At 53.6% G+C, this 26,120-nt stretch overlaps 1 protein-coding gene and 1 long non-coding RNA gene across 5 annotated transcripts in view; one reads left to right on the plus strand and one right to left on the minus strand.

The window, feature by feature from the left end:
* The window catches only part of TMEM266 (transmembrane protein 266), a 118,987-nt gene that overhangs the window by 24,019 nt on the left and 68,848 nt on the right, over positions 1 to 26,120 (minus strand). For 3 of the 4 annotated variants that reach the window (XM_034993534.1, XM_034993535.1, XM_034993537.1), the window contains 5 exons: positions 23,618 to 23,772; positions 20,538 to 20,611; positions 9,531 to 9,587; positions 8,260 to 8,398; positions 5,733 to 5,848 (listed from right to left, as the gene is read on the minus strand). In XM_034993534.1, coding sequence (XP_034849425.1) covers positions 5,733 to 5,848; positions 8,260 to 8,398; positions 9,531 to 9,587; positions 20,538 to 20,611; positions 23,618 to 23,772 — 541 coding nt within the window. Of the gene's footprint in view, positions 1 to 5,732; positions 5,849 to 8,259; positions 8,399 to 9,530; positions 9,588 to 20,537; positions 20,612 to 22,129; positions 22,218 to 23,617; positions 23,773 to 26,120 lie in introns of all 4 variants that reach the window. The other variant, XM_034993536.1, reaches the window with a different exon arrangement.
* On the plus strand, positions 388 to 5,833 carry LOC118002932. The gene is made up of 3 exons (XR_004677230.1): positions 388 to 819; positions 4,373 to 4,534; positions 5,749 to 5,833. It is a non-coding gene; the product is annotated as an uncharacterized LOC118002932 (long non-coding RNA).

Genomic DNA, 26,120 nt, shown 5'->3' on the forward strand with positions numbered 1-26,120 from the left:
CATAAGCCTTGTTTCCTCCATTTTCCCAACAAGGTCCAGGGATTAAGGGGGAGACTAGTCATTGTTGGAGTGGAGGTTAGAATCTCGCTTGTTGGCTCCTCGTCTAAGCGGACTCCCTCCACCCCTCTGGGCTGCCCCCACGGAGGACTCCTTATTCAGGGACTGATGCTGGCCCAAGGCCTGAGGCTGTCCTAAGGGGTTCACAGAGCTTCATGGGCCTCCTTTGCAGGCTGGGCCTCAAGTCACCCTAGATACCTGGGTTTTTGCTAATGGTCTCAGGGTGAATGGTACTGAGGAAAGAGAAATTAACTTCCTTCCATCCTTCCCACAGGACCCAGCAGAGAAGAGAAATACATTTTGACAGTGGGCCAAGTTGGATCCTATTAACTCTAGGCCAAAGGCAAAGCTTACAGGGACTTCAGAATATGTTTCAAAATTCGAGCTAGATCCTGCACACAGCTGTACATAAAACCTCAGGAGTGGTTTCTTAAGATGAGTTGGAAGAATAGATCATTGCAGTGACTTAACCACTGCATCTAAAACAGTTTTAATTTTTGAAGTTTTAATTTTTAATTTTGAAACAGTTTAAATTTTGAACACCATCTCTCTGGAGGACAGTAACTAGCATCCCACCTCTGGAATCCATCTGTGTACCAGCAAGATTAATGCCTAAGAAAATCTGGCCAGGATCCAGACAGAGAGCAAAACACAAGTGAATGGGGAGGAACTTTCCGCAGAGGGTCTGAGGCTATCTGCTTCTGTTGCAGAAGTGAGCAATCTGGAAGCAGACCACCGAAGGCCAGCCAGGGCTTCGGAAAGGTAAGACTGCCCAACAGAGCATCCTCCTTCTCTGTTGGCCCCAGATTTCCAGGAGGAATCTGCTAAGGATGAGGTGAGCCCAGGGGTCAGAAGAGATGATGAAAATGAGGGAAACACTGTATCCTGTCTCCCTGCAAAGACCAGAGGCCAGTGTGGTCCAGGGGGGAAGCACTGCAATGAGCCCTAAGAGACCCCTGTTTCCATCCTCATCTCCTAACTGCTGTGTGATGTTGGGCACACCTCTCCCCTTCTCTGTGCCTCAGAGCACCCCCATCTGCCGAATCTAGGATTGGGCCAGATGCCCTCTAAAGACCCTTTCATTTATAACATACAGTGGTTCTGGGGCATGTTGGGTGTGCCTGTGGTAAGAAAGGAGCTACCACGGGGCGCAAAAGATCAACTGTACAAGATATTCAGGCAAGAAACCAGCAAACTGTGTCACCCGGGAGTCTCTACAGGGTCACAGCAACAAGCAATTTAAGCTTTCTAAAAAAGCTAAGATGAATAAAACAGAGTGACTTTACAGAGCAGAGATCTGACAAACGCTACCTCAGCCAGGTGAGGTCAACATCAGCGGTGAGAAGTCATGTTGATAGTAGGCACCCTCGATGTGATGTGATGTGATGTGATGTGATGTGATGTGATGTGATGATCTTCCTTGCCAAAACCCGTAACTCCAGTCTAATCATGAGAAAAACATCAGACAAATCCCAGTCACGGGGCATCCTACGCAATACCTGCCCGGTACTCCAAATGGTCAATGTCATCAAAAACAAAGGAAGTCTGAGGAACTTTTATAGCCAGGAGGAGCCTAAAGAGATATGATAACCATATGTAATGCAGTGTCCTGAATGGGATCCTGGAACAGATCAAGGACATTAGCTAAAAACTAAGGAAATCGGAAAAATGTATGGACTTTAATAATAACATACCAATATTGATTCATTAATTGTAACAAACACACAATACTAATGTGAGATGTTAACAGGGGAAATTGGGTATGGGGTATGTGGGAACTCTGTACCATCTTTACCACTCTTCTATATATCTGAAACCGTTCTAAAAAATAAAGTTTATTTAAAAAAAGAGCTAAGATGAATAAAATCTTGGGAACTATTTATACAGATATATCTCAGGGAGAGAGCGGGATGAATGCAAATTGACTGTTTCATTTAAACTGAGATTCTACACGTTTCATGGGAACTTTGGTAAATTTCAGTGTTTTAGGTAGCACATATGAATTAGAGTGGAGATTGCTTTATTAAACTGAGAATTCCAGCAGGCAGAGAGAGAGCAAGAGTTTTTGACAAAGAGGACTAGAATGACCTGAAGGGGAGTCGGGGGTGGCAGGGAGGTGGGTAGCAGCAAGGGACTCTTTGGAAATGCCACTGAGACAGCTGAGCTGCACGCAGGCTCTGGTTTAAAGATACCCTGGCGCCTTATCTGGCCAATGTCTCCACCAAGAGCCGAGAAGTGACATGGGTAGAAAAATGACCCTAAGCAAGGTGGGCTGGGAAAGAACAGTGTTCCATTAGGACAGCTGGGTCTATTCCTGGCTCTAAAAGCCCTCAACTAGCCGTGAGCTCTCGGGCAAGTCACCCACTGCTCTGTCATCTTATCTATAAAATAAATGGGTCTATGTGGGGGAGAGGGGATGGGCTCGCATAGTCACCATTCATCATGGGTTAGGCTTTAGGCTACACCATCTCACAACCATCCTTCAAGGATTTTATTACTATTCCTCTTTTTCATATTAGGAAAATCAAGGGCCATGCAGGTCCCCTCAGTAAGCAAAGCCACAAGGCCCATAAGTGGCCAGGCTGGCTTTGCACTCAGGTCTGTCCCTAAAGTCTATTCTTAACCGTTCTAGACACTACTCTCTCAAAGCATTTGGCTATCCCTGATGTGTAATGAGCCGGCACTCTCATTTTTTTTTAAGGATATTTGTGACCCAGTCAAGTCTCAAACCTGGTCCTAAAACAGAGCTGAAAATGAGGCGTCCACGTGCCCCACCCCGTGGAGTGGGCATCACTCAGCTTTGGGAGAGCAGCAGTCCTGGTTTCTCTGCTCTTACCGGTCCCCCCCCCGCCCCGCCTTCCCTGTGGCCCGCTGGGATTCCAGCCCAGCTGGCCCTTTTTGCTGTCTCAACTAAGATGACAGGCTTCAGGTGTTTTTTAAATTAAAATGGTTTGTTTCTGTTCATCTCTTTTCCAGATGTCGCTACCTAGAGGGAATCTGTCTTTATTTATTAGCTCTTTCCTGTGCAGAATCCAAGGGAGTCTCCCTCTGGCCAGGACCCCTGGCAAGGAGGCCACATGTGGGGTCTCTGTGGGCTCAGGACGGGGGTTCCTGATGGAAAGCACTGGGGGTGGGGTTGCCATTAGGGTTTTCTCTCAGCCCCGTGGCCCATACGCTGTTACTGTGGGGCATGCAGTAGGGTCAGCTTGTTCTCTGCCGGGCTGGGAGGCTGTGTGAGAGTTTATGAAGGGCAGATGTGGCACCCTGTCGGTGTCTGTCACATGGCCAACCGCAGCCCCGTGGTGTTCATTTTCCTATTAGACAGTAGACTGAGAGCTGCCTGACCAAGCTCCAGCCAGGTCCTGGATGACACCCAGATCTGTCCTCTCCCCTCTTCCTCTAGACCTCTGTCTGCCCCAAACCTAGGCCTCTCTCCCCTGGTTGGTTACAACAGCCTCTCAACCCAGGCTTTCTATCTCCATTCCTTGCCCTCGCCCATCCTGCCTCCAACAGCTGCCAGAGAGATCCATCAAAAACTCCAACCTGAGCAGACCTCCCACCCCTGCTTCTAATACCCCCAGGCCTCCCCCTTCCCTACAGGGTGGAGCCTAAATTCCCTGGTCAGCCACGTAGGCCTTTCCCAAGCCTGCCTCCAGATCCTCCTACCTCCTCTCTCTGCTCATACCCTGAATGGCCTTGAGCTCCCCTGGTACGACACCCACTCTAATGCCTCACCTGTCCCCTCTGCCAGGCACCCTTCTCCAAGTGGCCCTGCCCAACGTCGGCTCCTCTAGAAACCCATCCACTCCCCTGCCCCCGAGCCCTGGCGTGCAGAACCCCAGACTTGTCCCTGCTGAAACATGCATGCACCAGACTGCCCCTGTTTATTTATGGGCCTGCCAGACTCGAGTCACCCAGAGCCTCCTGGGGGTAGGGGCCAAATCCTCTCCACGGCAGTGCCCCCAGTGCCCAGCACAGGTTGGGATGGTGCTGGTGGACCAGATGCACAGGGGAGAATGAAGCTGATGCCAGCCACTTTGGGACTAGAACACTGGTCTTCCCAGGTCCACAATCCTGTAAAGACTGCCCCACACCCAGGATCCCACGGATGATGTGCTCCTGAGGGCTGTGTCCCCTGATGTCCCCTCTTGTCACTCATAAGCATGTTGTGCTAAAATGAAAGGCCATGGTGTTCCCAAAGTAGATAAAAAGACCTGGCTCCCTGACAGACATTCCAAGGAGATGATTTTGAAGACTCTGTGTGCCTGTTCCTGTGGGACATTTCTAGGGATTAATTTGTGCTGACATTCCACAGGTTTCCCACTCCCTCCAGCTCTTCCTCCAACTAGGAGAGGTTGGGGTGGAGGAGCCAGGAGACCCACCACGAATGGGCGCTGGGCTGCAGGCAAATGTGAGTCAGACGAGGCCTGCCCTGGGGGAGCATCGCATTCAGCAGGAGAAGCAGTCCCGCGTGCAGGTAACCAGAGCCCACGGCAGTGAGTGCCCAGTGCTCTGTGGAGGCCCACAGAAGGGCTGGGGAGTAAGGGAGCAGCGACTGCTGTGGGAGGGGAGTGCCGTGTTTAGTGGAAAAGCCAGGACTTGCAGGCTGCACACAAATTAGTTAGGCAGGGCTGGCAAGGGTTCAGGCAAAGGGCACAGCACAACCAGAACGAAGGGATGGGATGGCACGGGGCTTGTCAGAAGGGCAGGTGACTCCATCTGACTCGGTCAGAGTGTTTATGTACGAGATGAAGGAGGTATGACGTTGACAAGCTAGGCAGACGCGTGCGGCCCTCAGACCCCATGGGGAGTGCCCAGGTGCTTGGCAGTGGGGCAGGGGGAGGGACCGACGGGTGTCCAGCCCCACTGCACTGCAAGCCAGAGTGCTGAGCCCCACACGGGATAAGTAGCTGGGGCATACTATGCCTGGATTGGCCCTGGGGACTAAGGGTGGGGGGCATAGCTTATGTGGCTCATAGAGCAAAGGGCAGTGGCCCTGTTGTTTCCCCAGAATGCAACGGAAAAGCCAGAATGACCATATATGTCAGTTCGTCTATTCTCCTCCACACTTTCTACCACCTTGCTAGCTGGTCCCCTCTATGGCATTCCCACCTTGCATACCGGGTACCAGATCATTCGTTCCCTGGAGGCTGTGTTTCTACAGAGCTTTGTAGCCTTGCTGCAGGACCCAGCTGCCCGCCCCCTTGGCTCTGCTGAGCATGGCCTCATGGGGCCTGTCACCTCTCTGTCTTCCCCACAGCTCCTGGGAAGCACAGAGAACTATTAACACCTCTTTGGGGGTGTCTGGGGGTCCTGGGTGGTGACTGGCCCACAGTGTTGCCCAGCAACCTCTGCAGACAGAAGTTGTCCCCTGCTCTAGAGACCACTGTGTCGAGAAGACTCTGATGAACTGAGTCGGTGACTCGGCTGGCTCAGGCTGGAGAGCTGACTGGTCACTGTGGTACAAAGAAAAAGCACCCCGACCTAGGAGTCGGTGCCGAGCCCAGGCCTGGCTAGGCTGAGCAGGAGTGACCTTAAGAGACTGGTTTCCCACTCTCTGGGCCTTAGGTTCCCCATGTGTCCTTGGGGGGCCCTGCAGTTCTGGCCTCCTGTGGCTTTATGGGCACCACCGGGACCCTGGGCCCTGAACAGAACCGGAAGTGGCAGGGTGTTACCCCTTGCTCCTGACAGATCTGCGTCAGTCTCTCCAGCTGCTCATCTTGGATGACCTTGGCCTTCTCGTACTGCTGGATGACCATCTCCATCTCCACCTTCACCGGCAGGACGTAGGCTGGAAGACAGAGACAGCTCCGTGAAGAACTTGGCAGTAGCGGGACTCAGGCGGGGGAGGGGCCGGTGCCAGCAGCCAGCCAGCTGCAGGTTCAAGTCTGGGAGCAGTTCCTAGAGGAGCCAGGGAGTGCGGGGGTTGGAGGGATGCTAGGCCCCCCCCACAGCACCCAGACAGTCTAAGAGGGCTAGAACCCCAACCCGCGGTGACCAAGAGATCCGTTTTCCTCCTTTGCCCTAGTGACAGCACACTTCATTCTGGCCATGTGCACAGCTGCCCGGAGCAAGGGCTGGATTTTTGAGTCTCCTGTGTGGCTGTGGGTTCCAGAGGCTGGCCCCAGCGGCTTCTGCCTCCTCAGATCTCTGCTGAAGCCAGTTCACACCCAGGGTGAGAGAAGCAAATTAACACCCCCACAACCACACAGCACATCCCTATCCTGAGGCTCCCAGTGGCACAGCCACGCCTGTTGTGTCAGGAAAAAGGGGGAGCAGCTGGGAAGAGCATTCACAATGGGCTGTCAGATCCATCAGTGTGAGGGTGTCCAGCTGTTCAGGGCCGGCAGAGAAGAGCCAGAAGGCGCTGTTCCTGTTCGGCAGGGAAAGGATGTTCTCGTGAATGGAGCCAAGGACAGCGCCCTGAGCAGATGGGGGTGAGTGAACAGACAAAGAGCACACTGGTGGTTGCCAGTGGGCCTGAGCTCCACTTCGGGCTCACAGCCTGCTTTGCTGTGTGACCCTTATCCCTCTTAGCCTCAGTTTCCCCATCTGTCAAGTGACAGGAATGGACTAGACGACCTCTCAGCGCCTTCCCAGTTTGGGCCTTCCAAAGTTGGACCAGTCACATTCCAGTTTGATGAAGATTCTGGATTAGGAGCTAGCTCCCTGACAAGACATCACACCCAACAGAGCTAACTGGGTGGGATGTGGGGGCAGGGAAAGGGAGAGGGTGCCCTGCCAGGGGATGAGAGACCCCAGAGGCTGTCCTTCTTGCCTCATACCCTCCCCCCACTGCCTGGCAAATGCTGTTGGGGTATTCTCATAGCCACGATTTCCGACATTTGCAACCCAAATTCCGGGCCAGAGTGACCTTAGAGTCTATATACTATACAGTCTATAGTCTTAACAGTGTATCCCAGTGGTTTGAACCTGCTCTAGAGGCTCAGAAGGTCCTTAGAGATGCCCCCTGGAGAAGAGAGGCAAGGAAGTGGGCTCTGGCCCCCCACTCCGAGTCAACCAAAACGCTCCACTTTTAATCTATCTTTCACACTGGAGAGCTGCATAAGATTTTGCAGAAGAAAGGGTTTTGCTACTTAAAAAAAGCTTGGGAATCATCATTTGTACAACCTCCTTGTCGGGCCTTGCCCCTCCACACGACCACCTGGCTCAGGCTGCCCACACTCCCGCAGGAGCCCACCTCCTAGAGAGGCAGACCAGCCCATCTGCAGTGGCTCTGTGCCTAGTCTGGCTGAGGTGAGGTGGGCCTCCCTGTCATGTTCTGCGAGGTCCAAGGACCACCCTCTGGAACCTGGAGTTGGCTCCTCCATCTTCCCCATCCCCAGGCCACCCCATTCTAGTTCCCTGTCCTGTTCTTCGGGGACGAGGTCTCCAGTCTTCTCTCAGCCAGGCGTCCCTTCCTGTGGTGGTTGTGGGGGGGGGGGGGTTTGGGGTGGGAGACACACTCGGGTCTGTCACCACTTTCTGGAAATAGATGAACCATCCGGGTTAGGGCAGAGCTCTCTAAATGAGGTGGCCCCGTGGGAAGGGTGGCCTTTGACTCTGAAGGTAGAAGGCAGGGAGAGAGCAGAGTGGATCAGACATTCTCTGGGAATGGAGGCCCAGATGGGAGCATGCGTCACTGAAACTGACTAAAACAAGCCAAAACCCAGACCAAGCCAGCACCTCCCTGGAAACACTCTCGAGTTGTTTGTGGGTCGACAGGCTTGGGTGGGGCACCCCTTGTTGGACACAGTGGGGAGATGGGCCCCACAGGGAGCAACCCTTTGACCAGTCAGCTGGACAAAGCCAGTGGTGAGTCAGTGGCAGGCGTGCATCCAAACACTCAGGATGTACAACACTGGCGTTCTGGAATGGCAAGCCCTGCTGTAAGTTCTCATGCGAGGCACTGGCCGTCGGGACATAAAATAAATAGGTCTGTTGGAATGAACGCTCAAGTGTTTGCATGTGACATCTGGGCACCGTGTGCAGTTTCCGAACACGTGACATGGAATGAGCAGTGACAGGCTTGGTCTCCCTGAGCCAGCAGTCTCCTTCCTCCAATCCCTGAGGCTGGCTGGGTCATCCCTCCCTCCTATCCCGTAACACGTGGTCTCTCTCCTTTCTTAGTTGATAGCTCCAGGTTCGGTAGCAGCCACCTGCCACCCAGCCAGCTCTGCTGACCCTTTTTGGACCACTCACCATCAATGACCCTCTTCACCCGCCAGATCCGGAGCATGATAATGAGGCTGATGGCATCCCAGGGGCTCCTGGGCCCATTGGCCACAGTGGACGCCACCATTGGGGCTAAGGACAGGATGATCACAGCCCCGTCAAACACCTGTGAGAGGAATTAGATTTCAGTGTCTTGGGCCACCTTCCTGAATGTCCTGGAAGCAGGTCAGGCAAAGCAGCTGGTGCTGGCAGGTTTCTCCAGGAGATCTGTCCCCACATCAGGCTCCCCTATCCCTGGCTGTCTCTCCTGACTCTCCTCAGTCTCTTTAGTGACCTACTAGCTCCTAGACATGCTCCTGAGCACTCTCTTTCCTCTTAAGTGACCTCAGCCCATCCCCAGCCTTTGTTCTGATGGCCTGGGGTTGCTCCCAGCATCTTTTCCCAGCGTCTCGTCCCTTCCTGCGATGGGGACTGTATTCCATGTCCCAGGGTTCCTGTTCTAGCCTCGCTGAATCCCTCACTGGCAGTGGGAGCTGAAGACAGGACCCTTCCCCTTGGGTAGCACAGGAGCCCAGAGCCCACATCTCATTTCTATCTGATGCTGAGTCTCTCACCACACAGGGAGGCAGGGCTAGAAGAAGAGGGGGCCCAGCATAGGCAATTCAGCATGGGGTGATTCAGCCTTGAGCCCTGACCTTCTATCTACCTGCTCAAGCTTGGGTTCATCTAGACTTCTATGGGCCAGGCCTCTGTTAGCATTAGGCCCAAAGATGCTACAATGTGGATGTGGGGTGGGGGGTGGGCGAGGAAGGAATGGACAGCAGACACTGACCGCCTTGCCTTGTTCTAAGTGCACAAAATTCCCAGCGACAGCCAGGCTTCCTCGGCCCCTCATCCCCACTCACTGCACCAGGCCCTTCTACACGAAGCAGAGCAGCTGGATGCTCTGCTGAAACAAGGCTGAGAAGTGCCTAGATGGTTTCTGGCCCAGCTCTCTAACCACTGGGCCATTTTAGAGTGGACTCATTTGTTTTAAGACACATTTCAAAGCTTTTCCAAATGATTCAAGAAAAACTTTTTAAATCTTGCCGAATTTTGAGGAGAATTTTTAGACCGTCCCTTTGCCAGGAACTTTTTGCGTCTGCCTGCCCCCTCCCCACAACCCCAACAACACAGCTGCAGAAACTCCTGCATCCAGTGTGGAAGGAGCAGGCCTTTTTGATGCTCCCATCCGGAGGGACATTTTCCAGCTCCCAGGACGGCCAGCATGGGGGGTGGGTGTGGACACTGGCCTTTACCTCGATTTTGTTTTCAATATAATCCCAGATCCCAAGCACCACAATCCGCAGAACAGTCTGAGGAGAGGAAATGAGAGAAGAGATTATAGTTACTGCTCTCCAGCCCCTGCCCCTCCCTCCCCCCAGCAGAGAAGATTCTGGAGCTCAGAATCGGGGCTCTGCATCCTTGTTCAGTAACGGAAAACATCTTCACCATCTGCTGTTTCTCAGCCCACATGCTCTCTCTACCACACTCTGCCTCAGCTCCTGGTTTGTGTCACGATCTGTGCAAACCTCCCCCTGCACCCCAACACCCTGCAGGGCTCCCAGGACATAGAGAATATACTCCTATCCTTTGAAAAAACACTCAGGCCCATCTCCCTTTCCAGAGTCATCTCCTGCACTCCTGTCTATGCCACAAATCTACAAACATGTAAGCTCTTTCCTCTTTTGCCTTGCCTTTGCATGTGGCAGACTGTCTGTTCACACCTCTCCCCACCCCATCTCTTCTTTCTTAGAGAATAACTGGATAATTAGCATGGTCACCCAGCTACAGCTGACATTTCCCAGCCGTGGAAGGTATTAGGCTCCTTCTCCTCTTTCCCTCTTCCCAAAGACTAGAATGTGCAGGTATGGTGGTGAGCCATCCTCAGGTAGGGCGGGCTGGGCGACAAGATGGAGGCATTCTGGGTCCCCAGCAGCCCCACACCACCACGTCTGCCTGAACTGTTCACCCCACCTGTCCTTCCATGAGAGCGAAGTGGACCCTGCCTTGTTGAAGCCCTTGTGTTTTCTGTTTTCTTTTAGAGCAGCATGGCCTGTGTGCTAAGCAACTATGCCCTCTCCTTTCTCTACCTGGAAAAGGCCTTCCTGTCCTTCTGGCCTCTGCTCAGATGTCACCTCTGTGAGGTTCTCCCACATCCCCTGGGCTCAGTGCCTCTTTCCTTGGCGTTCCTGTAGAACTTGGAACATCAGTCACTCTTCTGTGGCACTTCATCGTACCTTGTGGTGATTACCTCCCTGATGCCCCAGTCAAGGCTCAAGAGACACCGATTTCTCTCCATTACCCCTAATCCCTGACATAGAGTAGACACGGAATGCTTGTGAGGTTTGGGTGAATGAACAAATGCACGTGTGAATGACTAATTCCTTAAAACCCCTAGTAAGTCATTCCAATGCTGCTGCCTTCAGGCCAGGTTTCCTCATCAAGGCTACATACATCTCCCTCCAAAGAGAATACTTAGACATGCTGGTACATTTGTCTGGAGGCCCTTCCTTAAACCAAGATGACTAGTTCACAGTAATTCACACCAGACGGTGTCTCTTCTCCCACGAGCTGCAGTACAGGGCCAGCACGTGAACTCAACAAAGCTGCCGAAAGCCCATGGATCTCCACCCACATTTAAACCACAGATCGGCTTGGCTGATAAAATTCACCTCCTCCTTATAAAAGACTATCCTGTTCTCATGAAGGAATGCATAGGTGGGGTGCTGGCGGCATCTTTGACAACCGCGAGGGTCATGTGACAGCCTGATGTCCATTCTCACCTGGCTTCCTGATCTCCCGGGTAGGGGACCCGTGCTTAACTGTAGGATGGCTCCGAGTGGGTGGACAGAAATCTGGGTTGAGGTCCAAGATATCCTGAGGTCACAGCTCAGTAACGGACTTGTTGTGTGGCCTTGGGCAAGTCAGATCCCTTCTATGGGCCTCAGTTTCCCCTCTGCCAGAGAGATGGGTTAAATGATGTGAATTTTCCAATTCTTTATGAAATTAACCTTTGCCATTTACTGTATACCAATAAGTGCTGGGCCCTGGGCCAGCCCTCCTCACGTGTGGTTCTCGTTTTGCAGAGAGGGAAGCTGAAGCTCACAGAGATTAAGGAAGCGGCCCAGGTCACTCGGGCATTGGATGGTGAGCTGGCCTTTGGACCCAGACGTTTTGGACTCCGCATGGTATACTCAAGCAGTGTAACCACCATGGGCCTGGTTTCTCTGGTTGCTGTTCAATCCATCTAACTGTACTGACATTGAAATTTGGTCTTTGTCGCCCCTGAAATGTCACACCAGCCACATCCACTCCAAATTCCCAGTTGTGAGGCTCCCAAAGCAAAAAGTGCAAGCCAGGACAGAGGGGAACAGGGCCTGGTCCGAAGAGAATTTCTCCTGCTGCTTCTCCTTCTCCTTTGTCCTCTTTTAAGATTGTGGTAAAATACACGTAACGCAAATTTTACCATTTTAGCCATTTCTAAAAGCGTACTGTGGCATTAAGTACATTCGCACTGTCACGCAACTGTCACCACCATCCGTCTCCAGAAGTTTTCCATCGTACTCACTAGACACGAATTCCCCATCCCCCGCCCCTGCCAGCACCGTTCTACTTTCTGTTTCTGAGGTTGACTCCTCTAGGAACCTCCTATAAAAGGAATCTTGCCGCTTCTTTATAAGCAAGGCAGCAGCCCAGGGGATGTGGGGCTGGGGGATGAGGAAGGGAGCCGGCCAGGCATGAGCTGCAGCCAGCAACCCCCGCGAGGGGAGGAGCCAGCAGCAGGCAGCGCGCGCCCACCTCTGGGCTCCGAAGCGATGGAAGTGGAGCGGCTGGAGGACTGAAGCAGCACCACAGAAACAAGCCGTGTGGCTGGGGCACGGGGCTCCCTGCCTCCCTCCCTGCTGGCCCACCCCCCCCAGGATCCGTCCTCTGAGGCCCAGCTCAGGTCACCCTCCTCTGGGGGCGCCTTTCCTTCCTAACCCGGCCTATGGAAACAGAACAGCCAAAGGCAGCTGTGGAGAGAGCTGTGGAAACACCTCCTGGTCCAGCCTCGCACCGCAGAGGGGGAAGGGTGGCCTGAGACAGCTGCTCCAAGTCCGAGTCAGAGCTAGAACGAGAAGCCAGCTCCAAGACACCCCACCTGGTGGCCCTGCCCTGCGGCGTCCTTTGCCAAGCTCTCCTGTCTGCAGAGACAGGCACCTGGCCACCCTGCCCTGCCACGGGCTGACTCACCCACGGACAGCTGTGTTTCTCAACATGCAGGCAAGGACCCCCTGCGTCAGTCACATCTGGGGATCTGTCTCAGCTGCAGATTCCTGGGCTGGCCTGGAGGTCCAGATATCAGAATCTCTGGGGGCAGGGCCCAGGAATATGCCTTTTCCACAAACTTCCCTAGGGTACCCACCAGAAACCAGAGGGATTTATCAAGTGACATGCCCCAAGTGAAAACAGGGAGGCCGCATGCCCAGATGCAACAGGGAGGAGAATTATAGCAGCAGTCAAAAGTCGGATCCTCTTTCTGGCCCTCTCCCTTACTAAGCATGGGCCAACGGCTAGGATGAAGGTGGACTCGCGCCCCATGCTGCCCACCTCACCAGGCTGCTACGAAGCTCCACGGGGAAGACAAGAGCAGGGCAATGAGGAGGGGGTGTTTTATCACTCACTCCCACCCCTAGGCCCCTCCTCCTGCAATCCTGCCCCCAAGAGTTGCAAAGGGCTTTGAGCAAGGGTCCAAGGGAACTGAAATCCTCAGCTCCAGCTGCCTCTTTCCCACCTGGGACTGAGGGTTTTCAGCCCCCTTCATTCCAGCCTTGCCTTCAAGAGATAAGGTTGCTCTGACACATGGGATAGGCCAAAGTCTTAGCGAAACCTCAATGACAGCATCATGTGTTTACTATAAGCCCAGCTCCCATGCCGTCTTGCAGGTGCAAAAACAGGCTCAGGGAGAAACAGGTAAACCCTTTGGTCCTCAGGCCCCTCTTCATTCCCACCTCAGGTACCCTCATCTTTTCCCTCAGGAAGCCCTGCTTTCTGGAAGGACTCCTCTCCCCTCTCCCCGGAGAAGGGATTTAGGCTTTAGGCAGCCGGAGGGAAGAGTGAGACCCTTGCCTCTGCTTCAGGGCCTGTCTTAGGTGGCAGCAAGGCCTCCTGTCCCTCCTGAGAAGGCCCCACCTTCTCTCCCTGGAATGGGGTCGGATGAGCTTCTAGGGCTTGGGAACCTTGGGGGATACAGGCAGAAGCACCTGCTAGTCTATAAGATTCCTCTATGCAAATTTTTAAAAGGTACCCCGTTTCCAGGCAGAGGGAGGTCCCCTGGCTCACTGCTTGGTGAGCAGAATGGGGGCTGGCACCCTTGCTCCCTGCAGAGCCATCCCCGAAGCCAGGCCCCATCAGCGGGGGAGAAGGGAGCTGCATACGCCTAGGCCTGTGCCCCCACAACACTGCAGCTGGGCAGGGTGGGAGAGGGGGAGGGGGGTGCAGGCTGGCCTAGGGAATACTACCCACGGTGCGCACTAGGTGGCTGGGGGCTGACCCCAAGCACTTCTTCAAGAAGCACATCTACTCTTGGGCGAGTTTTCTCTGCCAAGATAGCTGCTGATTCCAAATCCCCCCCCATCCCTGGGTTAAACGAGAGCAGCAAGAGGAAGACATGGAATCCAGGATCCAGCCACAAGGAAGAAGAAAGAAATGTGAGGAACCCTTACCAGGGCTGAAAGCAGTCTTGAATTGGTGCGCAGAAGAAAGGCTTTCTGGGTAACAGGTGCAGATTGGGGGTGATGCGTGGAGCACAATAGCGCCTCCTAGGCTTAGGTGTTGATAAAACAGGAGCAGAGGGACCAGCCTCCCCTTCACTCCTCCATCCCTACACCCTCAAAATCCATGGGCACAGAGCAGTGAGCCAGAGACTGCCTCCTCCCCAGGAGGCTGGTGTCTTCCCTAGGGGTCGACACGTGAACCTCCTGACCAGTCACAGTAGCCAACACCTCCGATACCTCCGGGGGACTGGGCTCCCAGGCAAACTGGCTGCGCTCTCCCTGGTGCTGGCTTCATTTTGGCAGGAGGTTCCCAGCTACCTTAAAAGAATGGGTAAGAGGTCCGTAGGGTAGAGGATGAGGTGGTGGACAACACGACCAAATGTCAGTCCCTTAAATGTTGAGTGTGTGCGTTCTGTGCCAGCCCTCGGGTCAGGAAGCAAGCCTGAGATAACACAAGTTGTGCAAAGTTGAGTTCCAGAACTTCCTCTCAGCCCAAGAACCTTCTCAATTTCCTCCATTCTAAAACATCCCTCACTGACCCCATGTCTCCCTTTGGCCACTGCTGTCTCCCTTCTCCCAGGTGGAGGTTTGGAGGATGCGTCTCCACTTAAACCACTGCAATCTGCCATGAGCCCCACCACAGCGGTGGAACCGCTCACACCTTGGTTACCGATGACCCCTTGTTGTCAGGTCTCATGGAGAATGTCCTGCGATTTATCTTAGTGTGGCGTCGTGTGGTGCGCTGGGCACTTCCCACCTCTTCAAGGAACCCCCCTTCTGTCTCCAGGGTACCAGCGGCTCTGGGTACTCCTCCCACTTCCCTGGCCACACCTTTGCATTCACCTGTCCATATCAACAGTGTTTCCCAGGACTCCAGTTTCTTCTCTTCTCCCTCCCCTCATCCCTGGACGATCATACCCTTGGCTGCAATTCCCACCGATACCTGGAAGCCCCCTAAGTCCATGTGTCTGGCTTAGAAACTTCCTCCTACAGCAGCTCTGGCTTGGTAAACTCCATCACTATCGCCTCTTTGGCTTGTCTTCTTCACTGCCGTGCTCCCTCCAACCCCTGGGCACCAGTGATGATCAGTGATGATCAGTGTAGCCTTTAATCTCTTTCCCGCTTGTCCCTTTCTCCATCTCCCTTCCACTTTCCGGTTCAAACCGTTAACCTCACATAGCTGAGCCATGCCTCCTAAATGGTCTCCAAATTCCAGTCTTCCCCCTTCCTCCAGACATGGCTGTCAGGGTGATTTCTCTAAAGAGCCAATTTCATCAGACCCCTCTTCTGCTTAGAGGCCTCCGGGGACTCCCACTGGGTTCGGATCAAGACCCCAGCTCCTGAGCAAGACATTAGGGGCCTTTGTGACCTGGTCTTGCCGGGGTTCCCCCGAAGTCTCTCCACCTCTCCTGCCATAGTGGATGACCAGACACATGGTGCTGGCTCCCACCTCTGTCCCCTGTGCATTCTGTGACCGCTGCTTGAGGTCCTTCCAGCTCACCCACCTGGAAGTTCACACGTCTGCAGGCAGATTGCTTCTATGACTGCCTTAAGCTTGCACTTCAGCTCTCACGTTTGCTTGGCTGCTTCCCAGCTGACCACAAACACCCTGAAGCCAGGCCTGCTCAGTGGCACCTGATTTTTATCTCTGCGCAGCACCCTGGGCACCTGGCTAAGGCGTGCAAAGACGGAGGGCTCCTGGCAGTGATGGAAAAGCAGCAAGGAGTCACGGCAGGCTTGCTCTAGGGCCGGCCCCAGGGGGGCACGTGGCACGAGCTGGGGACGGCAGCAACGGACCTTCTGAATCAAGCCTGATCCCTCGAGAAGTCCAGTGCTCTGGGCTCTTACCCATTTCTTCCTCTTCAGTCTTTTTAGGGCACTTTCATAATCCTATCAGGCTTTCCCTGCGAGGTGGTGGGGCAGCCACTGTTCACATGATGGATGGGACGAGTGAAGTCAGAAGGGACAGGATGTGCAGGGGCTCTCTCAGCTGGGGGTAAGGCAGGTCTGGAGCCCCGATTTCCCTCCACCTCTCTGAAACGTGGAAAGGGAGACAGGGAATACATCCTCTCCCTGAAGTGTGAGCATGCTCCACCTTAGGGGGGGGTCAAGAAGGCAGCCCAGCCCCTAGGACAGGTCCAATTCCCTCAGGTCAAAGAGGAGGAGGCCAAGGCGCAGAGAGCTCCGGTCACTTGCCCTAGGGCATCCTGCACCTCCAGGGCCAAACTGGCTCCCGCTTGCTGAGTCCTCATCAGACACCGAGGGGCGCAGATACATCATCTCTCAGAGCGTAAAGCACAGCACCGCCCTCTTGCCTTCTGTGTGATGACTGGGGCTCACCCCTGGGAGCAAGCAGCAGGTGGGAGAGGGCCCCCCTCACAAGTACAGAGTCTTGGGGTGGCTGCTGATTTGGAGAGGCAGCGCTGGCTCAGTTTGGTTTGGCAATGGCCTTCTCTGGGCACACGGCACAGGTAAGCCAGCAGGCCAGGCTCCCTCGGGACCGAGAGGCCGTGTTGGAGAGGAGGTGGCCCTCACAGTGATGGTGAGAGAAGGCCTGATCAGCTGACAGGTGGAAAAACAACATGTGGCCTCTCCATGCAATGGAATTGTATTCAGGCATAACAAGGAATGACTCACTAACCCATGCAACAACCTGGGGAAACTCGAAAATGTTACGTTGATGCAAAAGATCACATATCGTGTGATGCTGTTTGTGTGAAATACCCAGACTAACTAGTTAAGTTCACAGACACAGGAAGCAGATCAGGGGTCGGGAGGGGTTGGGTCAAGGGGCAATGGGGAGTGACTGCATCATGGGTTTGGGCCTCCTCTGAGAGGGAGGAAAACGCTTTGGCACTCGAAAGAGGTGACGTACAACACTGTATGCACCAAATGCCACTGGATGGCATAGTTTAAAAGAGTTATGTCATGCAAATTTCACCTCAATAAAGTAATAGGAGGAGGAGGAAACTGCAGCTACCACCACCGCCCTGAGGCTCGGATCTAGAGGGCCAGCCATGCGTCAGCTTTCTCCTCTTCCAGGAAAAGAGTGGGGCCGATCCAAATCCCCGCACGCCCAGCATTAGGGGACAGGGCCAGCCCCTCCTGGCCTGCGCAAGAACCCTGCTGCAGGGTGGCCCAGTCTGGCCAGGCCCCAAGCCTGCACAGGCTCGGGAGGAGAAGCAGCTGGGCTCCCTGGCTGTAAGCGGACCAGCCAAGGGTGGGGTTGCCTGTGCTTTGCAAACAGCATTTGCACAATTCTCCATCCGGACTCCAAAAGCTCTGCTCGTTCTTGGGTGCTCCAGAGCCATCTGGAAGCACAGTGACTATCAGGGCCCAGGAAACTTTGAGGGCACTTGCTTTCACCTTGGGCCCCTGTAGGGACCCCACATAGCCTGCTTGACTGAGGGGATACCCACCCTCACCACTTTGAGAAGCATCTCAGGCAAGTAGCACAGCCTGTTTGAACAGATGTCCTCAACCTGAGCCCAGAGCAGCCTCAACCCTTCTCTTTGGGTCTAGATGTGTCCTCTGGGGCCCGCACAGCCCAGGGGACCCATCTGCCTTGAAGCGGCCCTTAGAGCACTGAAATGGGCAAAGGATGGGGTGGAGCCTCCTTCCGGTCCCACCTGTCATTCCTGCAGACCCTGGGCAGCTTTCCACTTCTCTCCAGGCCTCAGTTTCCCAACTTATAAGATGTCACACCCACATTCTGGGTTGCCCTAAAGCTTAGTTGAGACAAGGGCCAGAATACTGCTCAGGACTAGTCAAAAGGTACCACAGCATCAGGAGCCCTTTGGGTCAAACCTCTGTAGAATCTGTGAATGAACACCCATTCGTTCAGTCCAGCCAGGCTTGGAGTCTTGGAATGACCCCCCCCCCCACCTCGGCCTATAGCCACGTCTCTACGTATTTCCTGAGGAAAATGGGGCCAGCCTTTAAGGGGTGACATTCACTTCATACTAGACGAGGCAGGCGTGCCGGTCGCGCTAGGTCAGGGATCAGACGCTTTGCAGGGCTGGATCTCTTCTTTCTCGGCTCCTGGCCCTGGCCCTTCCCCCAGATCCTTGGTTCCCTCACAACCTGCTGGCACCAGGGCCACAGAGGGATGCAGGGGTGACAGCCCAGATTAGGAGCCCTGAGGGCCCAGTTTGGCCAGAATTGGCCAGGTAACCCCAGGCTGCTCTCCTTGTCTGTAGAGTTTGAAAAAGGCCACTACCAGCATTTTCAGTACTGAATGCACTGCTGAGGGACGTTTGGCTCCCCTGGCCCTTCTCACTAGAGGTGCCCCAGTCACTGAGGAGCACAAACACCCTCACACAACTCCAAGCCCTCTGGGGAACAGGGGTGGGGGTAACTCTCTGAGGCTGTTCTAGCCCCTTCTGATGCTTGGTTCTTCGGGCACTCCATGACATGTGAAAACTCAGGCTCATGAGTTGGGCTGCCTCATCCTCAGATCACTGTGTAGCAGCCCCTGTGTTCACGCAGGGCAGGGTGCCCTGTGACGCCCCCATTAGCCCTCTGATACTACCCCGTTATGGCTCCACACAAACTGGTCTTTGGTCTTCAACAAGGCCAAGGTCAGGGGCACAGTCATCCCCCCACCACACTTGCTGAGCCGGAGGGAAGCCCCAGCCCCTCCCGCTCTGGGTGTGTGTCTGCACAGGGGCTTGACTGTCTCAGGTGGCTTGTCTCTGGCAGTGACAGGAGGGGAATGCCAAATTCATGCTGGGTAATAAATTCTGCAAAGCCAATAAAACCAAAGCAGAGGGATAGAGGGAAGAACCACAGCAACTGATTAAACGTTTTTGTTGGCAGTCACAGACACATGACACATTTTCCAAGGTCTGCATCAAGGAGACATCTGGCCATACATAGCCCATGTGTTTGTGGGACGGGATCATGGGGAGTGGAGGCGAGGGAGCTGGGGAGGGCAAGACCCTCCAAAGAGCAGTAGTCTGGGAAGCAGGCACTGTTGAGGGGCTGCTGAGTCACCTCCAGGGCAATGGTCTCAGCGAGCTGGTTGGGATCTGCCCCCACAGCCGGAGCTTCAGGTCCAGGTTTGCCTGCCAATTCTGTGGGCTGCGGGAGTCGAGGCCTGGGAAGGGAATGTTCTGTGCTTGGAATGCCTGTCGCCCAGCCCTACCACACCCCATATCCAGACTCAGGATTCTGGACTGATCTTTGAAGGATAGTGAGGGGGCCATTATATGGGGCCAGAGCTGGCCCACAAGGGGACCTTGGGACTCTTAACTCTTTGGGTTTCCTGGTCATGTCTCCAAATATTCTGTACTTCCACACCTTCACTCATGAGCATCCTTCTTCCCTTCAAGGCACTGCTGTGCTCTGGGATCCAGAGCCCCCTGTGCCCACACTCAACTGATGTGAGCTGTGTGTGTGTGCGTGTGCACGCACACACACATGTACATGTGCATGCATCTTCCCAATAGGCTTTTTTTCTGCCATTCTCCCCATGCTTGCTGACCCCGCTGAAAGGCCCCGCTGGGGCCTCTGCATGAGCTGATGTGGGCCTGGGGCAGTGGTGGTAGGGCACACGGCTGGAGAGGGACAGTGACCAGCTGACTCAGGCTAGTCTCTCGCTCTGTTGGGAAGAACTGGATTTCCACATGAAATTCCCCCATCCTTCAATGACTCACCACTGCTCACAAGATAAAGCCCAACCTTCCCAGCCACCCTGGCAGACCCTGCCTGTAGCAGTGCCAAGTCAATTTCATGTGCTCGAAACAAGGGTCATTCACCCCTGTGTAAAGGCAGAGAGCAAGGTGCTAGGATCCTGGTTGCCCACACAGTTCAGTCTCACACCGGGCAACTAGCTGGCACTAAAACCCAGTGGCCCAGGAGTCCCCAGGAGCTTTTTCCCTCTTACCTCATACACGGAGATCCCGATTTGGGCTTCATTGACTGGCTCGAGCAATGGTAAAGGGTGTCCATGATCCCTGATGTCACCACTCCATTCATGTGCCCCTCTGCTTATACTCGGCCTAGCCAGACCCCACGGTCCTGGAGCCCCTGCTCAAGTCCACTGCCCAGGCCTACGACTCCATCCTCTCTGCCCTCTGCATGCCTGAGCCCCAAGGGGCAGCTTCCGAGCCGCTCTCTTCACCTGCAGGCCCCCTGGGCATCAGCCCAGCCTCCTGCCTGCTCCTTACCGGATGCATGACCTTTCGCTCTCCCTCAGCCACGTCCTACTCAGTCTCACCTTCACACATGTCATTGCCCACCCCTTACTCAGACGACACCTGCTGAGCCTCTGGGATTCCATGCAGGGGTCATGTGCTGGGGCCCAGGCCTCCTTGGAGGCATCAGCAGCTGCTCCTCCAGTGGCACCTCCTGGCCCAGAGCCCAGCCCCTGACTTGTCTCCCCCTCTTTGCAGCCTTGAGGGCCAACAGAGGGCGGGACACTGATAAATGTTTAGGGAACAGAGCTTGGTCTCCCCAGGGTAGGAGTTGCCCTAAAGAGGTCACAGGGCCCAAGTCTTTACCTACCTCTGAGAAGAACACAGAAAGAATGACCAGACTGATCCAGTGAATTATGCCGGCAAATTGGAATGCGCTGGAAACTGCAACGAACACAATAATGGGCCAATTTTAGGAGCAAGGAGTTAGGTGCGTTGGTAGATGGCCTTCAGAGCATGGAGGCCGACCTCTGGGAGCCCGGGGCCTGCTCATGTGAACATTTAGATCGGGACAGAATCAGGCCAGAGAACATCAAGGGCAGCTTAAAATGGTGTCTGTGGTGGAGGTGGTGGGAGGACGGAGGGCCAGTGGTGCTGTTCCTTCCTCTCAGAGGCCATCTCTGTCTCCCCCATCAGCTGCCTCCCAGAATTCCAGCTCAGTCCCATCGGCCTTGGTGGGCTTGGGAGCCATAGCCATTCTCCCAGAAAGGAGCCCTCCAGAGTGGGGCTTATGAAGACCTTCGTGGCTTTCAGAGTAGGGTAGGCAGCTTCAGTCAAGTCTAGATGAGCTTTCAGAAACCCCTACCACAATTCACACCCAAAGCTCCGGTCATTGTTAGTGGGACTCAAGACAAGCTAACTTTGACTATTCATTGTGAAAACTCTGAGTGTAGAGTTGGCCATGTCGACGAGGATGTTTGGGGGATGAGGGTGAAGCCAGGCCCAGTACGGGGCATGTCACCTCCTGAACGGGGAAGCACAAGCAGCCAGGGTCTGCTATCCTTCCATGTTGCTCCATTCGCCCTCCAGACTCCAGAATGCAAGTGGGGAGAGCCGTGAGCCCCTGAAAGCTCCCACCCCACCTTCCACCAGACAATCCCTGGAGTGAAGGCGCTCTCTCTGAAAGACCCTTTTAAAATACGGGAGCCATGACCAGCCCCCGAGCCTAAGCAGGGCATAGTTTATCAGGTAGTGAGGTCAAAAGCAGGGTGCTGGGGCCCAGGTAAGGGTCAGGTGGGCTCTGATGGAGAATGGATGGATGGGGATGCTTCCCAGAAGGCAGTCCTGAAAGGGATACCACAGGGCGGGGCCAAAACAGGGTGCAGGCATGCTGCTGAAAACACACCTATGCTGCCTCTCTCCTGGGCTTGGGCCAGGCCTGCTTAGCATGCAGCCCTAGGGGCTCAAGGAGAATACCCAGGGCCTCGGTGGGGAAGGCTGGCCTGAAAGACAAGAACCCACAGACTCCCCCAAAGCGCTGAGATCAGTGAACCCTGGGGGTGGGCAGAAACCCGGTCCTGGAGCATGTCCGGGGTGGCAGGGGGGAGGGGGAGGCTGCAATACCAGGTTCCAGGTGGGAGACCTCAGGGTCCCCTGGCGTTGGGCCAGTGTGACCCCCTTAGAGGATGAGGCCTGGAGGCACATGGATTCTTTCCATCCCAGGCCACATGAGGACTGGTGGGAAGTGAGAGTCTGAGGCCTGTGTGACTCTGAAAAGACCTCCAGATGATTCTGAAAACATAAAATTTCTCCCCATTATTTCTCAAATGAATTCCTGTGCCTTTTTTTATGGTTTGCTTTAGAAGAGCAATAAATCTCTGATTGTGCATTTTATGGAATTTAAGATGCCTTTTATGAGCTGCTATTGGATCTCCCACCAAAATCAATCTCCTGGATACTTAATTTTAAGCAAAATTCCAGTGTCGGCCAGGTTCTCAGTTCTACTCAATGCCTTGTCACAACCTGAGCAGCCGAGGGCCCCAAATATAACCTACGACAGGGAAAGAAAGACTGTTATGGCCAAGGCCTCATAAAAAGCAGACATATGGATGAGTGGGAGGGAAAGTATACAACATGGTTTAATTGAAGACAGGTTGAGTGTAAAACCAGTGCTGGTCACTTTATGCTGGAAGACCCTTTGATTGGAACCAAGGGGCCACCAGCTGCACAAAACCCAACGAGGCTTATCAGACAAAAGCAATTCTGTACTCCCTGTCATTCTCTCTTAGGGAGCAGGGAAGGCTCACAGGGTGTGGAAGGAGCTCTGATGGACCCTGAAAACAGAGGCTCCAGTAAAAGAACTGAGGGCATTTGAGAAAACAAGTCGAGGTCAACTTAATGGGTTTGGAGGTGGCTGGATCTATTGTCCTAGATTTTGCCAATGGCAGAATCTTGGGGGCCAATAATTTCATCTCTTTTTTATTAGCACTTGAATAATCCACTTCCTGAATCGGGGAAATACGGGGATCCAGGAGCTCTACCACAAAACACTCACTCACCCAAAGCCAAGGGTGAAGACTCCTGGCTCCCCTCACTGGTGCACTAAAATAGGGGTCTGCAAGGGTTGGGGGCAGGAAGTGCCCCTGCCTCGATGGCCACATTACCACAGGACATCCAGGAGGGCAGAAGAGGTAGCGGGACAAGCCATCGACTGCCATGTGCAGCAGGCTCCCATAAACACAAGACTAGAACGAACACCAAGAGACCTATGGTGGGAAGGAAACTGGCTGGACCACTGAATGGCCTGGTGGCCTGAAGTCCCTTACCTAGGGAAAGTCTCTAACTTCTCCAAATGTTAATTCCCTTGCCTATAAGATGAGATAAAATCAGTCATGTCCACCTCACAGGGTTGCTGCTAGGATCGGATGTATGGAAAAGTGCTTTCAAGATGATCACAGACATAAGTAACTCTGCCAACTTACGGCTGCATAAAAATACAAGCAATCCTATCATCACTGTGGATGCTGTTATTATCAGTTACTACAAGGTGATCACTTCCACACACAAGAACTCTCTGTAAGCTACAAAAAAGTCCAACCTGGAAAATTCCAAATGGGAACAATTAAAAAAAAAAAAAGTGCACACAGGGGTCCCCAACGTTTTAGATCTCATCAGTTTCTGATCATGGAATGCTGGGGCGGGGGCTCTGGAGAGGCCACATTGGGGAGAAGGGGCAAACGGATACTGGGAATGACGGGGAGAGAAACTGCCAGATTTCCTCCCTGGGCAGTAATCCCCATGAGCCATGGGGCCAGGGGCGTGACAGTGGCATTGGGCGGGCAGGGGGAAGGGGAGGTGGGCAGATGGCACTGCTGGTTGGGGACCCCTGATGGATGCACATTGAATATTGACATCATATGTATTTGTATATGTATCTCTCTTGCTACTCACACTGGAGAAGCTTTATATCTATTAGAAGTTCCAGAGTCAGGAGAATCACCACCAATATTACACAGGCTACCAGGAAACTGTTGAGACTCGCACTGAGCAAAAATACCTGCCACACGGCTGCTCTCTTCCCACAGCACGGCTTCAGCCAGGTAGACCTGTGGGGACAAAAGCGGGAGAAGAGGAGGGGATAGGGGTTGAGATCCCAGCCACTGCCCTGGTCTCAGACTCACCCTCGTCATTCCTCCCGGGCTCTAAATTTCCCAGCAAAATGCAACGTTTTCCAAGAGGCCACTGGGTAGAATCATGAAGAGCAAAACCAACTCATGAGGAGATGGAGCTATAGGCTGACCTGGGCAACTCACAGCATTAGTCCATGTTTCAGTCTCCTCATCGTTATAATGGATGTGAAACCCACATCTCAGAGGCTCCTTGTAATCACTGGAGATCACAAAGATCAGCGGAGAGCCTGGCTAGGTGTAAGAACTGCATGAAAATGAGCTGTTATTATTGTACGTCTGTGTGTGGTCTGGAGTCTAGCACAGGCTCTGAATTTAGGAAGCCCTCAACTCACCTCTAATAAATGCTCAATAAATTAATGAATTTTCAATGCTTTTCAGCTATACAAACAAAGATTTGAACTAAATCTCTATTTAGTTCAACGTGGGTTGTATGGAATCCTAGTTCCACAGAATGTCGATGGCTGTTACTTGATAATTTCTATGGTTGGACATGTTTTGGAAAATTGGGGTCAAAGTCAAGTGGCTATTTTTCTAGGCAGGACATTTCAGTGCCCTTAATATGTTATTATGCATCATCATGCTCAAAAGGGATCAGAGTATCAGTGCTTTCCAAACTCGCTGGATCACAGCAACATCTTGTCGCCGAGCATCTGGTGGGACAAGTGCTTCATGGACAATCTTTTGGGAAACCCCAAGAGGTGGAGATGAAGCCACCAAGGGTGGGATTTTTCCCGAGTAGGACTGGAAGTGGGAAGGAGGGGCAGAACCTCAGAGCTGGGTAGGTCCTTCGGGCATTTGATGGACGCCCCTCAGGAACACAAGATCCTGGGGGTGCCTGGGTGGCTCAGTCGTTAAGCATCTGCCTTCGGCTCAGGTCATGATCTCAGGGTCCTGGGTTCGAGCCCCGCATTGGGCTTCCTGCTCGGCAGGAAGCCTGCTTCTCCCTCTCCCACTTCCTCTGTTTGTGTTCCCTCTCTTGCTGTGTATCTCTCTGTCAAATAAATAAATAAAATCTTTAAAAAAAAATCATATTAGGAACACAAGATCCTGGGAAACAGGGGTGCCTCTAGGGGGATGGGGGAGCTCAGGCCAAACCTCACTGCCTTGTTGAGGAAGAATCAGGCATCCTGAAGGAGAAGAGGTAGCACTAGGCAGGGAACCCTCACTTCTGGCTCCACTTTCAGACACCCAGGACTATGTGTGAAGGTATCTCTGCATTCTGGGCCTCAGTCTCCCACTTATAAAACTCCTTAACTCCTACTGAAAGTTAAATGAGGGAATGTATCTGACCTATAAAGCACCATGTTGCTGAAATGGGTTGATGAGGACGTTGATGTTGTTATTCGATGGCCAAACACTTGGCTGTCCCCCTCCTCTCCATCCAGAGGGAGCATCTGCTGAAGGGGGTCAGCATCCCCCCCCCCCACCCCGCAGGGATCCCAAGGGTGTCACTGGAAGAGGGAATTCTGAGATGCTCCCTTCTCTGCAAAGGAATACTGTGAGTGCTTTGAGGTGGAGTTTCTTCCTCACGATCCATCTAGGGAAAGCTTGAAGGAGCCCCCAGCTGTTGGAGGGTGGTACAAAGACCCCAAACTGACATCATATAGAGCTCAGGAGGGTTGCCAGAGAAAATACAGAACATCCAGTTAAATCTCAGATAAACAATGAACAATTTTCTAGTACAAGTACATCCCAAACACTGTGTAGGATATAGTTACACTAAAAAAGTATTCATTGTTTATCTGAAATTCAAGTGAAACTGAGTGTCCTGTTCAGAGCAGAGAGGTGTGGAAGGGGTCTGGTGAGAGCAGCTGTGATTTCATCAGAGGGACGCATGAGAACCCTGAGTTACAGGTAGAAGCCAGAGCCAGGGAAGGGAAGGCCAGCAAAGAAGGACGAGGGTGCTGAGGCCTCCACCTCACAGCCCAGAGGCCCGGAGGCCCGGAGGCCCGGAGGCCGGAGGCCAGGAGAAGCCTGAGGCTGCAGCTCACAGGTGCCCCAGGAGTGCATTGCTTTTGCATATGAAAGACCCTGTGAAGCCTGAGATCTCTTTGGCCTTCATGACTCAGCTGATTTCTCCCCATCCATCTGCCCACCTCACCTACCTGCCCTTTTCCTTTTCCCAGTGTGATATTCCTGCCCCAACTTCCCAGTGGCCCTATTTTAATCCTTCACCCCTTCACACCTCTCTCGTGCCAGCCTGCAGCGGCCTCAGCACTTCCCTCCTGCCCTCCTGTCAACCCCCCCCCCCCCCCCCCCCTCTA

This window comes from Mirounga leonina, unplaced genomic scaffold (genome assembly GCF_011800145.1).
Source record: "Mirounga leonina isolate KUSES-001 unplaced genomic scaffold, KU_Mleo_1.0 Mir_91, whole genome shotgun sequence".
In the NCBI taxonomy this organism is placed as follows: Eukaryota; Metazoa; Chordata; class Mammalia; order Carnivora; family Phocidae; genus Mirounga; species Mirounga leonina.